The sequence below is a fragment of the Podarcis gaigeae genome (genome assembly GCF_964106915.1).
Source record: "Podarcis gaigeae genome assembly, chromosome: 4".
NCBI classification, from domain to species: domain Eukaryota; kingdom Metazoa; phylum Chordata; class Lepidosauria; order Squamata; family Lacertidae; genus Podarcis; species Podarcis gaigeae.
Genome location: NC_139677.1, coordinates 45,095,277 through 45,118,179, shown reverse-complemented (window position 1 = coordinate 45,118,179; position 22,903 = coordinate 45,095,277). Strand labels below are relative to the sequence as shown.

Genomic DNA, 22,903 nt, shown 5'->3' with positions numbered 1-22,903 from the left:
ACCCAGTTAAGCCCAAGTACTTAAAAGTATCATATTACTTTCAATGGAGTAATTACTCCAGCTTAATTGATTTGAAATTGTAGCCTAGAGGCCTGATCTCCCTGTATGTGCATAAGGAGTTGAGAAAAGGTTACTAGGGTGGTAGGCAACAACCTTCTGAATGCTTACTTTCATAGAAAAATAGCAAGCAACCCAGAAAGCTATGAATATAATAAATCCGCAACCATTCCCACACTGAAGAGAAAGGAAGCATGTTTGCATTATTCTGCAGAGACAGAAGGTAGGCAGAAGTAGCAAGTCTATTCCCAGCTGAGAGGTGGATAAAAACCTCAGCCTGCCCAGACCTTTCTGCTGAAGAACAGCAGCCTGCTGGGGGAGTCGCTACCCCATCCATCAACAGCAAAAACTTTGCCACATCTGCAGCCATAACTTTGCCATTACCAGAGAAGAAGCCTTTTTATTCAGACGCCACCACTGACTCAGAAAGGAAACAGGTATATAAATAGAATTAAAAAGTTAAAATAAATAAATATGAAAATGTAAAATACTTATTTCAAATAAGATGACAGTGGCAGTGTGATCCTAAACACATTTACTCTTAAGTTACGTCCCACTGAGCTCAAGGATACTTACTCCCTAGCAAGTATGTTTATGATCTGAGAATTATGGCCAAATATCCTTTGCAGCATTGCAAGGGCCACCAGGGTATGTCTCTCACATGGCACATTACATTATTTAGCCATCCCAAGTGAATGCTCATACATCCATTCAATAGCCTGAGACTGTCATTATTTCTTCATAAGCTATGCTGAGCATATGTTGCGGAATGGGGTGTAAATCCTTATAATTCCTGTAATAAGGACACGGACACCCAAGAGCAAGTACTTGTTCACACAGTGCATAGTTTAAACTATGGAATTTGCTACCACAAGATGTGGTGATAGCCACCAATTTAGATGGCTTTAAGGCAGGATTAAATAAATCAATGGAGGACAAGGCTATCCATCTATCTCCAGAAGCTGCATACTTCTAAATACCAGTTGCTTAGAAACAAGAGAAAGTGTGGGGACTGTTGCATTCATGCCCTGCTTGTGGGCTTCTCATAGGCACTGTAGGAAGCAGGCTTCTGGACCAGATAGGCCTTTAAGTATGATCCAGCGGGGCTGCTCTTCTTATGCAGGTTCATAGGTACATACATAGATAGGCTTGTTGCCTGAGAGAGGATGGAGCCACAGCTAAGTTCACCCCACTGTGTCGCTAAGAAGCTTTTCTTCCGCTTCCATGAATACTGAGGGGGTGAAAGTCATTTCCAAAGGAGCCGCTTAATGTGCAATGACTAATAGGCAGAGGAATCAATAATTTACAAAAGTAAAAAGCCAAAGTACATGAAAGAAAAATTAACCTCTGTTTAGGTAATATGTGTTCACCTTTTTATGGCCTTAATTAGAATGCATAGTCAAACTAGGCCTGCCCTTTCAAATCTTTATCTGAAGTTTCTAATATTGATATTAAAATAGAAGTGTGTGGTACTTAGGGTCAGATCTGATTAAGATCAGCATTTGCTTTAGCATTCTTTAAAGCAGTATACAGGGGGAAATGCAGACAAAGAAAAGAAAGGGTTTTTAAAGTAGAATATCAATCGTTCTCAAGTCCTTTCCCCTTTCTGATTTGATCACAATCATCAAGTGCAAATTAAGAGGAAATGAACAGAGTCAACGGCATGGTCCCAGTTTAGCTAGAGTTAGTTGCATTTATGTCTCATTGAAGATAATGGGACAAGCTTTTCACAAATAACTTAAGCTCAATTGATTTCAATGGGATTTAAACATCACTCAACTGGATAAGGGACCATAAAGTTTTGAAATGAATACTCAAAAACAAATATTGATTCTGAAATTTATATGAACAGTTATTATGAGAACACAAGTTCAGAAATCCTGACACCTTGTTTTCTACCCATGAAGTTTATCTATAAACTCGCCAAGCACCCGCTCTAATAGCAAGCTCACCTGCAGAGTGCTAACAGGATTTGTGCATGGGGTTATTTAGAGGTGTGCAGCCTCTGAACCTGAATATAGCCTCATAGCCTTGCCCACCCATCCATATCTTTGCCCAGTTTAGAAAGGAGGTTCCTTTTATACTTTTTTGCTCTCCTAGGCTCTCATACAGGAACTGCCAACAAAGGTTCATTAGGTGCTTCCAGATTGCTACTGTTTTGCAAGCAGGATTCAAACACATGCTTCAAAATAGGTTTTCACAGTTAAAGTGGATGAAAACATTCTGTCTCCTTAGCAGTACAAATTCTTTTTATTTTTTTAAAAACTGACTTTTTGAATGGACATGCACTGAAAAGTGTGGGAAGACATATAAGTCCCACATAAGCAAATCAGGATTGATGCTTAATGAAGATTGGGCATAGTCCAATCTCTAGATAAGTTTCTGCAAGCAAATCAGAATGAATGCAGCATTGAAAAATTGTATGGAGGAGTCCATAATAATTTGAGGCCTCTAGAAAACCTTCTTTGATGTCCATACTAAGGAGGCAGATGTTAGACAAGCCCTTTGAATTTGAGCCAGCCTAAGTCACATAGCAAGGGAGGGCTACGTTGGTGGCTCGATGGGGAGCTACAGCCTACTTAACCCCAGCTTTAGCAGAAGCAAACTTACAATTCTATTCACCTATTTCCCATAGTCTAGGGAACTTTTTCAAGCTACCGATAATATTGGCACTATGGTGCAAAAGAATAATAATAACATTACCGTAAACAGTACTTTTCCCCTGGAAGTTTCATATTTTACTATACAAGCAGGTCGTCTAATTTTATAGTCTAAAGACATCAAGCGCACTTCAAAGAGAATGACACATGCCATTGTACTCCAGCCCGTGCTGCTTGCAGAGAGCAAAGGGGCTTGCTCTAAGCCATCAATTCAGAAAAAGAAGCAGATGAACTACCTAATAAACAATAAAAATCAGATCGTAAAATATTCTTGTCAATATGTCAGAGAGCTGGTAACCAGTGAAGGTTGACTAACAAAGGGGTCATACCATCTGATTTCTTGTTCCCAACAAGGACACAAGCAGATGAGCTTTTTTTTCAGGTCCAGTGAGTCTTTATGGATCCTGTTCTGGGAGGGAGTCATATATTAGAGCCATCAATTTGGCTAGGATAAACTGAACGGTAAGAACAAAGAGCTGGCTGTGTGAAAAGTAAACGTGGGTAAAATTATGCAGGTAAATGTATTTAGCAGCCATGGTGCACTCACTTCTGCTGTCATAATATTGAACAGGAAGAGCATGGTCTGCTAGCATTGGAAAATGTGCGTAAATAAAGTTGTACAAGTAATTGAGGAGAAAAACTCATTAAGCTTAATAGAAATAAATACGCATGTCAGAGGATCTTGATTTCTGGAAAACAAGCTGCCATAACAAAGCACAATGAAATATGAATGATCCAGCAGAATTGTAGATGACAAGCCTACACAGTGGTGTTTTCCTTATTTTCAAGGATGTGTGTCATCCCTGAGTGCAGTTGTATGGGGGGGGGGGGTAATTTGATTCAGTTCTCATTTAAAAGTGAACTTACCTAAATTTGGTCTGCATCCAAAAACAAGATGCAGACCAAAACACAGACATCCTTTGAATTTTGCAAGTCTCTGAATTTTGCAGTGCAGTTCTCCAGTGAAATAATGTGTACAAAAATGGGTATAACAGTGTGATGTGTGTATATAAATGGCTACTTTAGTGGAAACAACAAGCAAAATGTAAATGGCTTTGAAAGCATTTCTATACCAGGCAAAACTGCATACAAAAATTTGTACATTGGGAGAAATTTGCCCTAAAATGCTGGTGAATTTTCATTAGGACTGAACAAAATCACAAACTGATGTGGAAATGTGGAGGACTGAGGTTAAGATGGGAGAAGCGAGAGACTGAAATTTACATGTTTGCCCATCAATACATTCAAATTAAAGTTTGACTTCTTGGCAATCTTGGATCACATATTTAGAGAACAAAGGTGCAATGCAACCAGTTTTTCAATCTAGTCAATTTCAATGAAGAAGGCATGTGTTTAACTCTCCTCCATTGAAATGAATGCAAAAGTGCCTCGTTGGTAAGGTAAGGTGATCACAACAACTGGCAGGTTTGGATGCTTTTAACAGCACAATCCACTGTGAAATCTACCCTATTAAGTTCAGTGGGACATACTCCCTAGTAACTGTGTAAAATGGCAGCCAGGCAGAGCAATTCCCATCCCTCTTGTGCAGGGCAACTGTATGTTGTTACTGAAGAGCATAGAGATGTTCCTTCACCCAGCTCTCCCAGTTAAGCTGACCTCCAATGGAGTGACTCAAACATCCCTTTAATTGTGTGGCATTTCCCCTGTTCACCTGTCGAATGTGCAGACGGGTGGGAGGGTCCCCTATGGGATGCCCAACAGCCATAAACAGAAGGCGGCCCTGAAGGGGCATACCAGAGGTGTGGAGGGGCTGAGCTGGCCTGCAATGACATGGGGCCCAATCGCTGGAGCAATCTTAATGCCCTCCTCCCTCTCCCCAGCTGTCTTGCAGGGATGTGGATGTGATAGTGGCCCTCCTGCTATTGAAAACCCTGCCAACTCAGGGCAGGGTGCAGGGGGGGAGAGATGTAGCTCAAGTAGAAGGCATGCTTGTCTAACCCATGGGGCACAAGGCACCAAAATGCTCCCTTGACTCATATCCATTGAAACGATGAAGGACTGCACAATGTCTCCCTCATAATTCCCCAGCTTGAGCTGAAGTAATTGTGCTGGAAAGATGCATGAAAGAATGAAAATATTTTCCCGCAATAGAACCATTTTCTTATCCATGGCACTTAGGCTCCTAGGGCTTTGGTTTAGTAAGCAGGGTTCTGTGATGAACTCTCTGAGAGCCAATATATAAATGAGGCAGCTTACAGTTCTGTGACACTTGAGATGCACTCGGTCTGATATCAATAAATAGAAAAAGAATCTTTTTTAAAAAAATGTATCGGAATTTAATCCCGGGTCAGGAATAATTACACCAGAAGCACCATTTGGAATGCAGAGTGCCAAGATGAGGCCAGAAAGTTGCTCTGGCATGAATGATATTCTCACATCAGTCTGAAGTGGAAAAGGCTATCTACATATTTATCAGGAATCCCATTTCCGAAAGAAAGGAAATCATTGCTTGGAGGGAAGTCAGATAATTGTATATGTCAGTTTTAGAAGAAATTCTTGATATAAGAATGGCTGAGATGAGATAAGAACTAAACCTGTTTGCTTAGTAAAGCAAATACAATATTCCCTAAAATATAGTGTACAATGTACATTGATCCAAAGGCAGGACAGAAATTCAATTAAGCCCTAGGAGGAGGCAGGTGTACAAACACAGCTGTCAGGAAAGCAAAAACAATGGACTGTAAAATGATTTGCATGCAAATACCTTTGTAGATCAGAGAGGAGTACACCTAAATTCCTTTTCTCCTTCACTGTATCCACTTGAATTCCTATGAATTTGGCTCTCATGAGCTTTTGATCTGCCCCCACTTCCATTTCTATGGGCTGTGTCAACTAAGGCTTGCATTTATAAAGGCAATACAGTCTGGCTATGCAAAAGAACAGGCCCTCCAGATGTTTTGGGACTACAACTCCCATCATCCCTAGCTTAACAGGATCAATGGTGGGATGATGGGAATTGTAGTCCCAAAACATCTGGAGGGCTGAGTTTGCCTGTGCCTGCAAAAGAAGGACTCAAGTAGGGGAAGCATAGCAGTGTGTGTACCCTATCAATACAAGAAAGCCAGAAATAGCTCTGCAGTTTTAGTTGCTGTTTTAGTTATTATTTAGTATTTTTATCCTGCTCTTCTACAGTAACAGCTTATGAAAAATGACAGATGGAAAAGTTAATGTGTAGATTCATGAACATCTCCAAGAGCTCTTTTTACATTTGTTTTTGCCACATTCTAGTAATAATAGGATCATATCCAATTTTAGTTTATGATCATGTTTTACAGAGGTGTATGTCTGTTCCAGAAGTCATACATCATGATACATAAATGTCCATTTAGACTGCCTAAATCCTTCAAGTGTTCATCTGTAAACTTTCTTTGGCTGATGGTTAATGCTTTCCCAACCTGCTAAGGGCAGCAGTTGTGAGTCTCCTGTGGTCCCTAAGGTCCTAATTTCAAAAGTTTTCTTTTCTGAACTCTGGCAAAAATGATCTGCCCCTCTTCAGGCAGGTATGGAGGAAGAAAGAGGGAGAAGGGGAAAGAGAAATCAGAAAAGGAGAAAGGGGGTACCTTTCAGAAAGAGAGGGGGGAGACTGTGTGGAGGAGGGTGCAAAAAGAAGTCTTTTTGCTCATGCTCTGTCTCCTGCTGGCTTTAGCGGCTTCCACAGCTGGCTTGTGCCCTGTCCTCAGATTACATTCCTTGTGGCTCTTAACAGGGTTAGGCAAGTTGCCCATCCTTCCTCTAAAAGATGTGTACTTGGGTGGGAAGGTGCCCCCCTTGCTTTCCTTCCTGTTTTCTTGCCAGCCTTGGAGAGAGAGGAATGAGGAAACGGGTACCAGCTAGTGGGTTTGCTGCTGCATAAGTGAAGCTATCTAGAGTGCAGCTTTAATTGGTCACTTCCCTAAGGAGTTATTCAGTGCAACTTATTACTGGTCTAATAACACTGGATTTAATTCAAGGCTCTCTAGTTCCCCAGAAAGGAGGGGGGAGATAAGACAGAGCAATAAAGACATTTGTGGGATTAGGCTGCAATAAGTCACATGTCTAAAATAAGTTTCATTTCAATTCCTTGCCCAGAATTAGAGCAGGAAGAATAGGAAAGTGTGGTTTGTTTCTGCCTAGTACAGCTGACAGTAACTGCTAGAAGCATCTGTCATTTACAAAAGTTAAGAGAAAGGAGATGGATTCAAATTGAGAGAATTTATTGTATTTTCTTACATGCAACACACTTTCAATCAATGCACAGAACCTGTGTGTAGCCACTGGTGCCAATCTTGATCTGTGGACACTGAGTGGAACACAATAACAATCTATATGCACATACAACTTTACAAGAGTAGGGCTGGTACACAAAATCAGAAACCATAGTGACAGCAGGATTTCCAACCACAGGTATGGACCTCTATGTGCATACAGTTGTGTGGGTTTTTTTTGTTTGTTGTAGGACCCATGGCTATGTTCCACCCAACTCATGAAGGCTGGGGAAAGGGCTGCAGGACATACAGAGATCAGGCATGGGACCAGCCAGCACAATCTTGTTTGCCTCTGTGCATTGATTTAAATGTGGAGGGGGGTATGAGAAGAGGGCTCATTTAACATCAAACACTTGAACTAGGAGACTATATATAGATATGACTTCCAGTCTGCTCCAGAGAGTCCACCAAGATTTTAAGGGTGTGGGTGAGGATTCTACATTGTGCAAGTGAAGCCTGTTGCCAAAGTGAAATGGCAGCACTGGCTACAACCATATTATTTGTTGCTTGTTCTGAAAAGAGCCATTCAAACCTGAAAGGTGTTAAACTGATTTTTTACCCATGTCCCTAACCAAGAATACAAAGAAAAGGCTGGCATGAATTCTGCATTGTATGATTACTGCCATTTGTTTTGTTTAGATGGACACTTCTAATTTTGAGAAAGTTCTTGCACTGAGCCTAAACATTAAACATTCAAGCAGCTAGAATGCCTGTTTCATCATCATTACAAGAAAACATTTATGATATTTCTTCATATACCTCAATTACCATAATGTTTACCCTTTCCCTTCTCATTGCAGTTAGCAGATTCCCACCAAAGACATTTTGTTTGGAGAAATTTGTATCACTTTTCACAAATGAGGCATGTGATCGTTAATGGAAGCAACAACATGCATTGTGGGCTGATGATAAGAATTCTACTGCCATCATGAGCATTTTTTCTTTATAACAAGCAAAACAGCAACACCTTTTTATCAAATATCCATACTTCATTTGCATTCCAAATATGTGCTAAATTAAATGATGTGAATGTTTTTTCCTGTCAAAAGTATTGTGTTAAATGACTGAACACTAAACAAAACCAGCTATTATTTTGTTTTACTACAGACTTTTCTCTTCTTAAATATGACACCTCCTGCATAAAAGGTTCTATCTGAATATAGAAATATACAATAAATGAATACGCTAAGAGGTTAAGATAGTTAAGGTTTTTTATAACACACAGTGAACATTGGAATATTCAGAGTAGACAAAAGAAAGTAGGCCTTCAAAAAGTGCATAGTTAAACTATGCAGTTTGCTCTGACAAGATGCCAACACTTTGGAGGGAGGATTAGACATATTCATGGAAGATAAGGCTATCAATAGCTACTAGTCACAATGGCTATTTTCTCCCTCCTCTGTCAGAGGCAGCCTCCAAATAGTTGCTGGGAATCATAAGTGGAGAGAATACTTCCCATTGTGAATCAGGCCAAAGACCCATCTAGTCCAGCTTCCAAGCAAATGCCAAAAACACTCTCTTCACCTGGGATTCCCACTGGTATACAGAGGCAGACTAGTAGCAGAGGTGGTTTTAGGGTAGCATGACTGCTGCGGCCGCACTGGGCTCCACACTGCAGGGGGCACCACAACAATGCTGTAGAATGGAATGTGAGAGGGGAGGTGGAGCCAAATTTTAGGATTGCACAGGGTGCCGCTGAAATTTGAGAGCCCGAATTCCGCCAATGCTAGTTGCCATTGAAAACCTTGTTCTCCCTCTGTTTGCATAATCATCTTCTAAACCCCATGGAAAGGGACACCACAAAATGTAATACATGGAAAGAGAAGTGCATTTTTCCATAGTTTGGGTGACCTGGAACTGTGGAACATTCCTTTGCAGGCAGAGAAACCTTTTCCACCAGCAGTCTTATTAAAAACTCAGACACAACAACCCAAGCATTAGAAAACAATATATAATGCAAGTACCATTTTTTTTTGGGGGGGGGTATATAATGCATTGATGTAACTACTGGGGGCAGAGCAGAAGAAAACACAGTATAGAAAAGAATCCTCAAGTTTCATACATCTTTATTTTTGGAATGAGCTTTGAGTTGAAACACCCCACCCCCACACATTCAAAAACAACAGAGAAATTAGGCCAGATGGCCCTTCTCTCATTCTGTCATAACTTATGTTCTTGGCCACTGCTGAAATTAAAGATAAGTCAGAGACCAAAATATCTCCATCCTTTCCTAATTGCTCAACAGTGATGCATCTGGCTTAAATTGCCCCTCTCCAATTCCCAGTAATTACTGGATTTAACCTTATGTCCTCCTGCCCAAACACATCCATCGTTGCAATTCTGCCATGAACATGAACTCTATTTTTTACCATCTGCAACTCAAGGAATGCTTCTGCCACACAGCTGAACAAAGCAGAGGCAAGCAGCAACCATGCTGCTGTCACTTCAGAAACAAAGATTTCGCATGGACCCCATTTCAGACTTGGAATTATAGAGTGCTTCTCCCCTCGTGCTAAGTCTGAGACGGTGCACAAACATCACTTGCCTTATAATTTTGGTGATGCAGAACAGAACACCACCCTCAAGCATAGAAACAATTCCAATGTTAGAGTAAAAAGTCACTGGCAAGTAGGATGTTGCAGTCATCATGAACCTGCTAGATTACACATGGGAAGCTGAAAGATAATCCAACTTCATAGCTCTCAAGGCAGTGTATTTGGAACTCACTGAAGAATTACCAAATGCAACTGTTGCAGTTTGCTGAAAAAACTAGTGCTGTGCCAGAACCTCTCCTCCAATTTCTGAGAAGGTTTATTCACCCATGAAAAAGATTTTCCCTTTGTTGCCTCATTCAGAGTGTTTTAGAATTTGCTTTTATTGTTGGTGTATGCAGGTTTGGAATTAATTCATTGTTATGAAATGGCTGTGGTTGTTGTTTTCTTGCCATTAACCATTTGCACTCTGCAGTCTCCCCAACTGCCAGCACTTCCTGATCTCAAAAAGCCCCATGGGAAATTAGTCAATGCCTTTTTTGAGATGAGGTGGGACATGGCAAGGGGGTGGTATCTGCAATATATAAAATACTACTCCAAGACACTTCAGACTCCCTCACCAATTGGAGCATGACATAGGATACAAAATAAACCCCATCCATTGGTCAAAATATGGTCTAAATCACCATTTAAATCCATCTCAGCCAAAAGAAGAGAACTTACCCTGAAATTTATTGATAAATGGTATCTAACATCACGGAAGCTGGTGCTGATACAGACAAGGACCTCATCCAAATGCTGGAGAGGCTGCACCTCTATAGACACATACCTCCACATGTGATGGGAACGTCCCAAAATTCAATCCTTTTGGATGTCAGTGCTACTAGAAATATCCAAAATAACAAAACAGGTAATAGAAGCAACTCCAGAACTAGCCATATTGTTTTCCAGGACAACACACACAACATGACAAGGTGCTCAGAACTCTCTTATTAAGCAGCCAGAAACTTAACTAGACGCTGGAAGGACCTATCAAGAGTGGACATAGAACACTGGCGCCAAAATGTATGGAAAACCGCCCTATTAGAAAAGCTAACCAACAAACTTAAACTAACACAGGGACAAGCAACAGAGGATACCTTCACTCCAGTGTGGCTCCCCTTTATCACACATACAGCACAATAAGACAATGACCTCTCCCCCACCAAAGCATATAAATTAATAGAGCTAATCTGACCCAACAACACACACACACACACACATACATACATACAAACCACACTGCAACCAACTGAATGCAACCAATCAAGCTCTGGACCCCCTAATATCTCGCAATGTCAATACAAACAAATAAATGTACAAATAAAGGACCTACCCACATGATGCAAATGAACCCTACACTAACACTATGCAATAGAACGAGATAACATTACCCTCCAACTCCCTCGTTCCCTCTTTCTCCCCCAACTGCATACCAACAGTGTTTCTTACTGAACGTAAACCAACAGTGAAAAAGACTATGACTCGAAAATGGAGACACAATGTTTGTTTTGTAACAAAATAAAACATTTAATAATTTTTTTAAGCCCCATGGGAGCAGTTACCTTGTGATGGTCTTCCTCTGGACAGTGCCAAAATCTGCAGTCCTGTAAGGAATGGAAGATATGCCACTTGAGAACAATAATATATTCCAGAAGCCTCAGTGTTGTATTGTATTGCACCTTTGTATGCAAGCTACCTTAGCTGAGGCCAATTCTCAGGACCACCAGTTTCTTTACCATTGTATTTACTTTTCCCCATGGTAGCATCAGACCACATTGATCATCTTCACCATAAGAAAAACTTGCTTGTTTTCAGCATCATCATCAACTACATTAGTATGCTTACAGATCCTTTTTCTCATGGCAAATGAATTAGATAATGTACCATACGTCTGTAATCATGAGCATTGTGGTCAGCCTTTGGTTAATCCAATCTATTGGTAAATTCAGTGCTTTTTTTCTGGGGGGGACGCAGGGCTACACATACCCCTAAACATTTTGTGACTCTCAGTTTGGCCTCATTGAGGGGCAATATTTCAATACGAGTAGGAAAACGAGAGTACTCCCAGACATTTTTTTTTAAAAGAAAAAAAGCACTTGAGTAAATTGGCCTTTCAAATTGCACAGAACTCTTCTGGTATGAACAAGAGTGTGCATGCAACGAACTTGTCATGAACTCTTGAATTACCAGGAGCGGCTGGGGGTAGGGGTGTCACTGGAGAACTGGCCTCCTGGCAGCAGCATCACTGCCAGGTACTGGGATGGCAAGGCAACAAGATGGTAGTTTGGGCACACTAGCAGGTGCCAATCTGCACCTCTCCCTTGTGAACCTGGACCACCCAATTTCATTGCCATCCTGCTTCGTCCCCTGAACATCCTGGCATGCAGCAGAAATGGTGGTACCAGAACAGCAGATAATATGTGGCAGCACTCCTCCATGCTTGCTGCTCCTGCTTACCACATATTATCTGCTGGAGACGAATTTATTTCAGAGGACTTGTTTTCATAACATTAATGAAGTGCAATTGTTGTCAGTAGTCATTCTGAAGTCTGCCTCCACTTTTTATTTTTATTTTTGCCACTTTGTACATTTTGGTGACCTTCACTTATACCATTCCTGTACAAAAAAACAAAAATTGTCTTTCTTGCCATGTTCTTTTGGCTCTGGCAATAATTCTGGCCAGAAATCATATGCCTTGTACTGTGTCAGTGGGTTATTTTCTCGCTGTTATTATTATCATTATCATGATTGTCATCATTATTTGTGAATCTGTCATTTGGCAGCCCTTCTCTCCAGGTGTCTAATTGCCATCTCCATCAGTGGAATGATTTGTCAGCCACAGCCTGGTTTCCTTGGCCATAGCATTGCGGAGCCTCTCCAGAGGAGCATTAACAGGATGGAGAAAGGAGGTCATCAGCTAGTATATCTACAGTATGACTGCCTCTTTGTTTCAAAGAGAGAATTGTTAAGAAAAGTATTTCTCTCTCTCCACATGCCATCCCGAATGCTACTAAAACCGGCAGCCTTCTGGCTTCCATGCATACACAATATGAGCTTCATGCCAGAACTCAGGGTATTTGGCAACCAAATACTATAATGACATATCCATGGCTATGTACTAATGGGCTTAGTAATGCATTAGAGCTCTCAGAATATCACAGGCTTTCTTGTGGATATACTGATCCATAATCAGAGATGAACAACATTCACAAGTTTCCACATGCAGTTTAAAACCCCACATCAACAAAGAACAGGTACCATTGTTCTTGATCACAATGAAGAATGTGTAGCAAATTACCAGTGTAGAAATGAAAGTTTAACAATAACCCAGTTGGTAATTATAAAATAGGAAGGAATAAAAACTCTGCAGGTGTTTGATCATGAACCTTTTAAAAAATATATTAAAAAACTAGCATGTATATCTATTCATCAAAGTGCTGGGTTTTTACAAACAAAGCTTTGAGTGACAAGTGAGTTTTCAAAGCATGCTTCAGGCATTCCTTTAAAGAAAGTAAACAGGCAACCTTATTTTATTAAATAATTTGAGGAAATAGCAATTAAAGGCACCAATAGTTCATGTATTTGTCAATATCAGTTTAACAAAACAAATTTGCTCATGCAAACTGTTTCTAAATTTCCATCTGAGGTATACAAAGGGAAGTAATTGTGTCTGCATCTAGCATGGACAGGCAAGAGACAGGGTCCCAGATGGCCCACCATGGCTAATTCTGGCATCATCAGAAGAGACGAAGAGCCTGGTGGACAAGACCCATCTAGTCCACCATCCTGTCCTCACAGCAGTCAACCACATGCCTTTGGGAAACCCTCAATCACCACCTGAGTGCAATAGTGCTTTCCTCATGTTTGATTCGCACTCAGAGCTTCTCCACACTTCCGCTTGTGCAATGTCTAGCAAGCCCAGGTCCGAGAGGTTTTCCATTTGACCTGTGCTTTCAAGGCATGGGGTTGAGCAATTTCCCCCTTGCCCTGCTCCTTTCCAAGAGAAAACTCGTGATTCAGCAGTAGATTGGAACAAATGGCAATCTGGGGGAAACCTGAATTGTCATTTGCTCTGACTGAGCACTAAAGAGTGGTTTTCCATAAGGGAAAGCAGCAAGACAAGAGGAAGTATGAATAAGACCTCACTGGTATTTAGAGGTTTACTCAAGGGTCAGCAACCTTTTTCAGCTGTAGGCCAGATCACTGTCCCTCAGACCTTGTGAGGGGCCGGACTATATTTTGGGGGGAAAATGAACGAATTCCTATGCCCCACAAATAACCCAGAGGTGCATTTTAAATAAAAGCACACATTCTACTCATGTAAAAACTCACTGATTCCTGGACCTTCCGCGGGCTGGATTGAAAAGGTGATTGGGCCAGATCCAGCCCCCGGGCCTTAGGTTGCCTACTCCTGGTTTACTGTCTCCGACAGTGAGACAGAACGCTGCCATTGGGGTTGGTAGCCTACTTTTTTAAAGCTAATCAAGTTGGTGACCCTCTCTTATGGAACATATGGATGGCAGCATTTCTGTTCACTGCTCCAGGTTTAAAGGATGTTACTAAACAACTTTATGAAATATATTTACATTCCACCTTAAGGTCTTGGAACAACAGGAAAGCTTTTGAGATTATTTTTCCACGTCTAGTCACATGGAAACTTTGTGTGAGACTTGCACAAGAGCAAATCTGCTGTAACAGCTATTCATTCCAACAAGGGAAGAATGTGCACTGAAAGTTTTGAAAACTATTCATTCCAACGGGAGAGAAGTGGTCAGTGAAAGTTGCTTGCGGATTGAGGCCAATGTCACAGCAGTCGTGACTTCATGTACTGAAGCTGTCTTAGCATCCTCTTTGTGCATAAAATGAAGCTTTCTACACTCCTGCCTTTCAATCCTATATTTAATTGGCAATTCAACCCGACTGAAGCCAATGTAACACCTTTGAAGTAGGCATTATGCCATTCTGACAGATGGGCAGGAGTATAGATGTGAAGTAAGCCAGAGAACAGTATGTTCAGAAGGGCTGGATTTCCATCCAGAAATATTGAAAGGGCAGTCTGTGCAGATTGTCACTGCTTTATGACAAGAAAATGTGCCATTTCTGCTTCGTATTCAATGTAGATTAACCCTGAGAAATAGATTTTAAAGTCCTATTAGGTGAGCATTTGGCTTTCTGAAATCTTGATTACCGGAGATGTCATCCTGCCTCCACTCTTGCTCAAGGCTCAGGGGAAATACATCCAATACATTTCCTAAAAGCATCTGAGCTTCCTGCCAAAAGTCCATGACTGACCTTGCATACACTTCCACATCACTGAAGTCTGTTAAAACAAACGTCACCTGCATTTTACACTACTGTGTAGTCAATTAAATCTGTTACACAAACTGAATGGGATGAAATATCACCTCGGCTGATTATCACTAAATAGTTCACAAATTAGCACAGAACTGCAAATGAGAAAATAACAGCGTCTCTTGGAGGAAAACATATGCTTCCTGTTACATGGTGAAATAGTTAATGTACATTGAATGCCATCTGCTGACTAATGTAAAGTATTTACAAAGGCAAATAATCCTGATAGTAGTGCTTGTTAAATGGCTCAACAACTTAATTCAACAGAATCAAGTCCAACACGACCACCAACACCCTTTATTTTCATTTTCCTGAAGCTAAACTTTGGCATGTAAGCCAATTAGAAGTGATTAAAAGGGTAACTGATTTAGGGTTAACTTGCACATTAAACAGAATGCTTTAATGTGGATGAAACCAACAGGAAATGATCAAGGAATGAAACATCTATTTCAATTAAAATGAATCAGCTATGAATTTAGTGCTAGAAAATCCTATAAGTATATCATAACTTGTTACTGCTGTTGAATTTTTTAAAAGCTATGCTGTTGCTGAATCATGTCAGATTGTCATTGTTCAATACTCTAATATGAATTGCTTACATTATCACACACAATTGAGTCCAATTCTGTAGTAGTGATTGCATATTTTATAGCTAAGGATGAGGGAGAAATTCATTCACTTTGTATTTGAATGCAAAACTACTAAAAGCTTCCCAAACCAATATGGAAACCAAAATACATCTCTCCTTTTAAATTCACATATCTCCAGTTCTCCAGTCAGAAAAAAAACAGACATTAGCGAAAAATGTTGTGAAAATAGTTACATCAGTGAAAATAATGGGGGAAATGCATTATCTTAGAAAATAGCTTACAAGATGCATATAGGGGCAACATTGTATACAAATATTTTTATATTGTGCAATGCACAATTAGCAAGTGAAAAAGTTCCACATGAATATGTGTACAAATTTTCATGTAACTCTTTTAAAAGAAAAATTTGCAGAGGTATGCAGAAATAGGGCAAACCAAATTTAAGATTGGAAAAATGAGAAACTGAAATGGACAAAGGTTCTTAACACTGGAAATCACCTACTGAAGTTTTAAAGCAGGGCCTTTCTCACTGCTACATGACCAAGATATGACTCCATTATGCTATGTCAGATCAAATACACTTGCAGCTATCACTCTACCACCAGCAACATTCATTCAGGGTCACTCTGCAAATTATGGAAACAACTGTTATACACTGTGCACATGCATGGTGTTCCAGGCAACATGTGAGATACAAACACATACTTTTTCCATCTTTCGCATACTGTATGTAAACACCATGCAGAGCCATGTAGTGCTTATAGCTCTTTGTACTATGCATGTGCCATGTTGCATCAATTTGCATCTCTCACATGTTCTGTAGAGCACCACAGGTACAAATGGGCACCCACTCCTTCCTTTTAAGGAATTTCAGTGGTTCTAGATGTTTAGGGAAGAGAACAGCTAGGGAAAAAAGTGATAACCATTTCAAAGTGTTGGTGCTGATATTTAAAGTGCTAAGTGGCTTTGGCCCTGTACCTGAAGGAGCGTCTCTACCCCCATCATCCAGCCCAGACACCGAGATCCAGCTTGGAGGGCCTTCTTGTTCCTCCCTCACTGTGAGAAGTGAAGTTACAGGAAACCAGGCAGAGGGCCTTTTTGGTAATTGCACCTGCCCTGTGGAACACCTTCCCATCAGATGTCAAACAGATAAACAGCTATGTGATTTTTAAAATACATCTGAAGGCAGCCCTGTTCAGGGAACTTTTTAGTGTGCAATGTTGCATTGTGCTTTTATTATTTTTTGTCGGGAGCTGTCCAAAGTGGCTGGGGCAAGCCAGTCAAATGGGTGGCATATAAATAATATTTTTTACTATTATTATTATTATTATTATTATTATTATTATTATTTCTGTTATTATTTCTCAACAGCATCATCCTCTATATTGTCTGTGAACATAATGGCTCAGTTTCTAACTATCACAAAGCTAATAGCCTGAAACATCCATTATGAAATTATCAACCTTTTTCAAAAGGTCAGTTATTCTAGTGCCCAATATCTCTTCCTATAACAATGATCTTCACGACTTAAGTACAACATACTTTCCCATTAAACTGCCAATATTTCTTTTCTACAATAGTACCCTTCAATATCAGTTCAACAGCAGCGTTATATATGCAAGATCTGTTGTCGGTTCTGTTTATTTTACCTAGCAGCAGCCTGGGCCAGTGGGCTCCATAGGCCAAACTCAACTCCCTTCTTGCCATTACCTGGTAGCAAGGATCTGCTTCAGACACAATTGTGAATATGACTGAGACAAAAGATGTCATCTATAGGTCTCATGGTCTGGAGCAATCTCATTTGTTTCAATACTTGACTGGGAAAGGTTTATAAGTCATGGGCTGCAGGACTGCCAACTCTCTCATTTAGAGGAGAAAACAGACAGTGCTAAGGTTGCTCTTTTAGACTGAAAAAATATGCCCCATCCTTCATAACCTTCACTGAGATTCATATATATATATATATATATATATATATATATGAATGAAATAAAAATGTTAATGGCCATTAGTCCAAAAGCTGAGTTTAGTAGCTCAAAACAAAGGATCTCCCAATTCAGTACTTTGGCAAGCTTGCAATATATTCAAGCAAAAAAGAAAGCGTGAAAAAAGCTACAACTAATTAGCAGATTCCTATTACAGTATTGTCACAATCAGAAACAGATTTGAGCCATAACGGAAGCTCTCATAGAAGGTCTGCAAATTATTGGCAGATATTCTGCTGGATGTCACCCATGTCATCCCTCTGTGTGATCCCAAATGAACAAACCAGCTAATCTATGCCACCACTACCTGGCTCCCATTTAGCATTTATTTAACACAACAATGTGTGCAGTGTTAAACAGAGCACTGAACTGGCATAGTGCTGTTCCCTGTCTTGCGGGGGTTAACTACTCGGTTCCAGCTGTCCAGCCGCTAGCAACCCTAGCAACCAGCATTTATATTTGCTTATTTAGTGATCAGCAACCTATCCCAATAGTAAACCTACCAAAATACACCCCAAATATTTAATAGTCAAATAGTAGGTACATTGGGAACTAAGAAAAAGAATGAAAGCAAGATTTCAATGCAGCCAAATTCTGGGAGGTATTTATTCTATAAATATAGGTCTAGATGATATTTGGCATTTTTTATGCTCTCCAGTAGTACAGCCGATATGAACATTGGAACTGGTTTAAAGGTAGCAAAGCCTTTTCAAATATTTGAAAATTTAATTTAATTAATATGAATGAAAACACTCTCATCCAAAATACCCACTGAGAGATGAAATTGGCATTTTCAGTTGTTTCTCTTTGTATTTGGCTGTACTGGTGCCTGGGAATAAAGTCGGTTTAATCAGATATAGAGAAGCTCTGGCCATTTAATAAAATAGAATTTGCATTTATTTGAAACCTGCCTCTAAGGTTGCCCCCCCCCCCTCACCACCACCACCTGCAGGCAGATACTTCACTGGTATAAATCTGAAGTGTGTGTTTGTGTGGGCTTCACCTGAGTTAGTCATAAAAAGCCCTACAGATGTTAAATCTGTCCCTAAGAGCTGATTTATACTGGAATGGACAACATCTGAGAGCTACTCCCAAATACATTTTCAAAAGCTTCAAAGTCCATGGACTTTGCTAGCATTTCCTACTTTGAAGTAAACTGCAGGTGGTCCCGCTCTCAGCAAACCGCTGCAACTGCTGTAGAAAAGAAAGACACTTGCTGAAAAGGAATATTCCTTATTCCTCTTTATTTTCATTACTATTCCTCCTTAGCGAATCTTTTATGCGTAAATCCTGGCAATTTAAGGACTCTAGGAAATATGAGAGCATATAGAATTACTTTGGGAGGTTTCTTCTCATTTTTATATGTTACATGTCTGTCTCAGTTTCTCTACGCAACACAGTACTACTTAACAACAGCCCTGGGCAGGTTAGATTGTAAGAACATTGATGTACCCAGTGCCATCCTAGATCATCAGGAATCTGAACTTGGGTTTTCCAGATCTAGACCACTGATTCTAGCCATTGTACCACATTAGCGGATTTATTCAAATGTGTTCAAGCGAAATTTTAGTTTTGGTTTGAAGCCCTTGCTCTCTTTTGAGATTCATTCCCTGGAAAACAATATAATATAATATACTGTATAATATACTGTATATATAATATACAATATAATATACTGCTGTGGTGGGAACTGTTGGGCCTGCTCCCTCTGCAAAAGTGTTACCAGCTGGCCTAGGGCGCAAGACCCAGGCCCTTACACTTCAGGGCAGGACAATGGGCCAGAAGTCTAGGGCTCCACTCAACAGAATGAGCATGACAGAACCTAAACACAGCTGACCTGGCTTACCTCATTTTGAAGTAAGTGATGTAATATGCATTACCATAGAGAGAGACCTCCACCAAATTACATCATTAAGACCAGACTCCAAAATGACCTAAGTGTCCCACTGGGTTCATAGCAGAAGTTAACTCTGAGCTGGGAATTCCTGATTCAATCTCTTAGCCACTATGCTACACCAGAGTTGAAGCTGCTTGTGAGGCAGGTTTGGGCTCCTTGCTGTGTTTTCTGCCAAACCAAATTGATTGCCTGTTCTTGGGTGGATCACAAAAAGACACAATACGATATTAAAATACAAGAACAAAACAAAAGCAGCATAAAACTTTGAGTATTCTGTCGAGCTAAGCCTACTAGGCATCTTGTATGAATTAGGGTAAAAAGGTAAGAGAATTAGCCATCTATTTTCTGAAAAGTGATGGTAAACTGAACATGTATTTTCTGGATTGACATTGTTGGTAATAATAACTAACAGCATGAGGCAGAGGCGGGCTTTGCTATTTAAGCAGAGTTTGACATCAGAGGAGGAAGAAATTGTGCCAGAAACATATTTGTTAAGTTATAGTACATGGGTGACACTTGTTGATATACGATTTCTCACTCCAGAGATCTTAAAAAAATAATAATTAACTGACTTTTAAAAAGTTGGTAATCAGTTCTTCCTCCTTTTCCATTCTTTCTGCCAAACTGGAACAGCCACACACAAAAACCCACGCACAAATACAAAATAAGAACTGCACATCTTAGTTTCCAGACAGTGCTCTCGCTTCTATAGGATTAAAGTGATTGTGTTTGTAAATCTGTCATTATAGTTCCATTCCAAAACTCCATGGGCATTTTGAGACATACACAGAGCTCCTGCTGTGGCTGCCACATATTAGGAAGATATCTAAGATAGTGGCTTCTGGCTATTGAGCATTGCATTAGTTGCTCAAAGGAAACCAAGTAATGAGTTGGTTGTTGGTCGACAGCATTGGTCTTAAGGCAACGCCAGATGCAGGTCAGCAGATACCAGGGTTAGAACAAGGATGACAAATGATTCTAACATTCCAGGTTCTCAGAAATAACAAGCCCATGTTTGCTATTTTTATTGTCAGAGAAATCAATTTAACTTGTTAATTGGATGAAATATTTGAGCGAAACTCTACAGAATTGAAGATAAACCCCAGGCACGGCCATTCATTTTCTAAAGATAGACCAGCTACAAGCATGCAAGTAATCTCAGGGGACGTTTAATTAATCTTGTTGATAAAAACATGAAAATGATGAATGATTCTGGCTTCAAACATACCACTAAACAAGGTATTTTAAGAGCTTTTAGGCTCAGAGCTCTGAGTAATTTACCTGCTCTGAACTCTGAGGAAATGAAGCACAGTCTATGTCAGGTGAGTGACTGTACCTTCATTAATCACACTGCTCAATACCTACTTTTCGGTGGTAACCTCTGGCCACCAGCCAACACTAAACCTGGCTGCACTATATTAATGGGAAAGAAAATGCCAAACGGGAGATTATTTTGCCAACTCATTCGTGAAAGCACTGCTCAATTTCAGGGCTGCAATTCTAATATTGTAAGCATGGAGTTCCAGGTCTTTTTGTTTGCTTGTTGTGTTTTCTTGTACTAAAAGGGGATTTTACATTTTAAGCCCATTAAATGAAAGCACAGTGTCAGACCTCAAGCTGAAAATATTCTTTCAATTTTAATCTATAAATTTGTCTGGACTCTACAAATGAGCAAAATCCTGGCTAATGCTAGGAATATACTCGACCAGTTTCATCCCTATGCATTTAGAGAGTGAAGCAATGCAGCTTAGGTTGTTACTTTCCATTAATTGCACAGGAAAGTGAATTCCAGACAATCAGCTGGGCATAAATGTTCCATTGAAAGAATAGTGGCCTCCACCTGAGTCATCAGTACTTTGCCCTAGATTTAGAGTGGGAATCTTAGGGCTGGGTACCCAGTGGCGGAGGAACCCACTCCAGCACCGGGGGTGGGACACCGAGGGGCGGGGCGGGACACCCAGTGATGGTTGCCGTGCGAGAAGCAGCCCGTACGGTCACCTGTATGGACGGCATGCGAGAGTGGCAGCCCATACGGATGCCACAAGAGCAGCACCCATATGGACTGCATGCACCCTCAGCCACTCTACAGCTGGAGGGAGGCAAGGACCATCTTGTCACACACACCCCAAAGTGGCACCCGGGGCAGACCGTCTCCTCCACTCCCACTTCATACACCCCTGCGGTTACCAAATGTGTCGCCTCTCCTCAAGCCATAGCTCCTTCCTAAATCATACCAGCCCTGTTATGCATTGTCTTTGAGTGCTGAATGGAAAGGTCTGTGTCTGTAGAAACATCTGGCTTATGTGTGGCTAGAATGCAGCCTTCTGTAGAAAGGTAATAATAATCATAATTTTAATTATATCCCACTCTTCCCGGTTTCGGAAACCAGGCTCAGGGAGGCTAACAACAAATTTAAAAGAGTAACATCCACTGTTTTTCTCGTTTCTTCCCACCACTAGCATAAGACCCCCATGAGGGAATGCAGTCGTTGGGTTGAAAAAAGATTCTTCACCCCCAGCTCTTGATATTCAGATTGGGAAAGGGATCAGCTAGCAATAATTTCAGTTAGATTGAAAGCATAGGTCAAATCTCCTTGGTTAGATCATCAAAGGGTAATCATAGCACCAAAAAGAGAGAGGATTAATTAATATCAGTAGATCTATACCAGCTTACTCTCAGTGCCGTCAGGGCATGGAAAGTCCAAAACAGTTTGCTGCCTGAGGCAGAAGAGCAAATTATTCCTCCCTTCCCAAGTCAAGGTGGGCAGTACCCAACACAGGCACCTATTTGGGCACCTAAGACAGAAAATTCCACAAGTGCATTTTCCCTGTCCTGGCAGTAAAAATAAAATAAAAATGCAATGCTTCATTTGCCCCTCCTTTGTACCACCCACAATCACTCTGCCTAAAGGCAGGGTCTGTCCGGCAACAAGGCGCGACTTCAAGGTATATGCTCAAAGTCTCACTTGGCAGAATGAGCAGGACGACAATCCCCTATGCAGCAGGGTTCAGGGACCATATTTTGACGTAAGCAAAGAATGGTCCAAAGTTTAAAATAACCTAACTGCAAACAAAGTGATCAAGGGGGTGGGGCAACTCCCCTGTGAGGAAAGATTACAATGTTGGAGGCTTTTAAGTTTATTAAAAAGGCAAGAAAGGGGGGACACAATGTTGTGACGTGGGGTTTGTGATTTCAGCTCTCTTGACATAATATGCTGGAGACAGTTCTCTAGTAACACTTCTTTATTAAAGCAAACAAGACTGAGACCTGAGGAGGGGAGAGCAACATTTATAGGGACAGGGAACTAACTAGAAAGGATGCATTTTGGAGGGAACAATATCAGGCAATCACAGTCCTGCCTTTTGGAGGAAACCAATAAGACAGAGGATCTAAATACAGCAGCTTAAATGAACCAATAGTAGCTGTACCCTCTGGAACCAAAAGGCAGTTACTTTACCCTAATGCAAATACAGACAATAATAATACAGATATAAAATCCTTTGACTCAATACACAACACACAATACAGTATAAAATTAGACATCCCGTGGAGAAAGAAAATAT

General features: G+C 40.5%; 1 protein-coding gene across 1 annotated transcript in view; it reads right to left on the bottom strand.

Moving 5' to 3' along the window:
• Nucleotides 1-22,903, bottom strand: part of LOC310842517 (uncharacterized protein) — a 589,060-nt gene that overhangs the window by 300,244 nt on the left and 265,913 nt on the right. Inside the window, exon 4 of the mRNA XM_083734647.1 lies at nucleotides 11,079-11,120. Within this exon, the coding sequence (XP_083590773.1) occupies nucleotides 11,079-11,120 (42 nt within the window). The remainder of the gene's footprint in view (nucleotides 1-11,078; nucleotides 11,121-22,903) is intronic.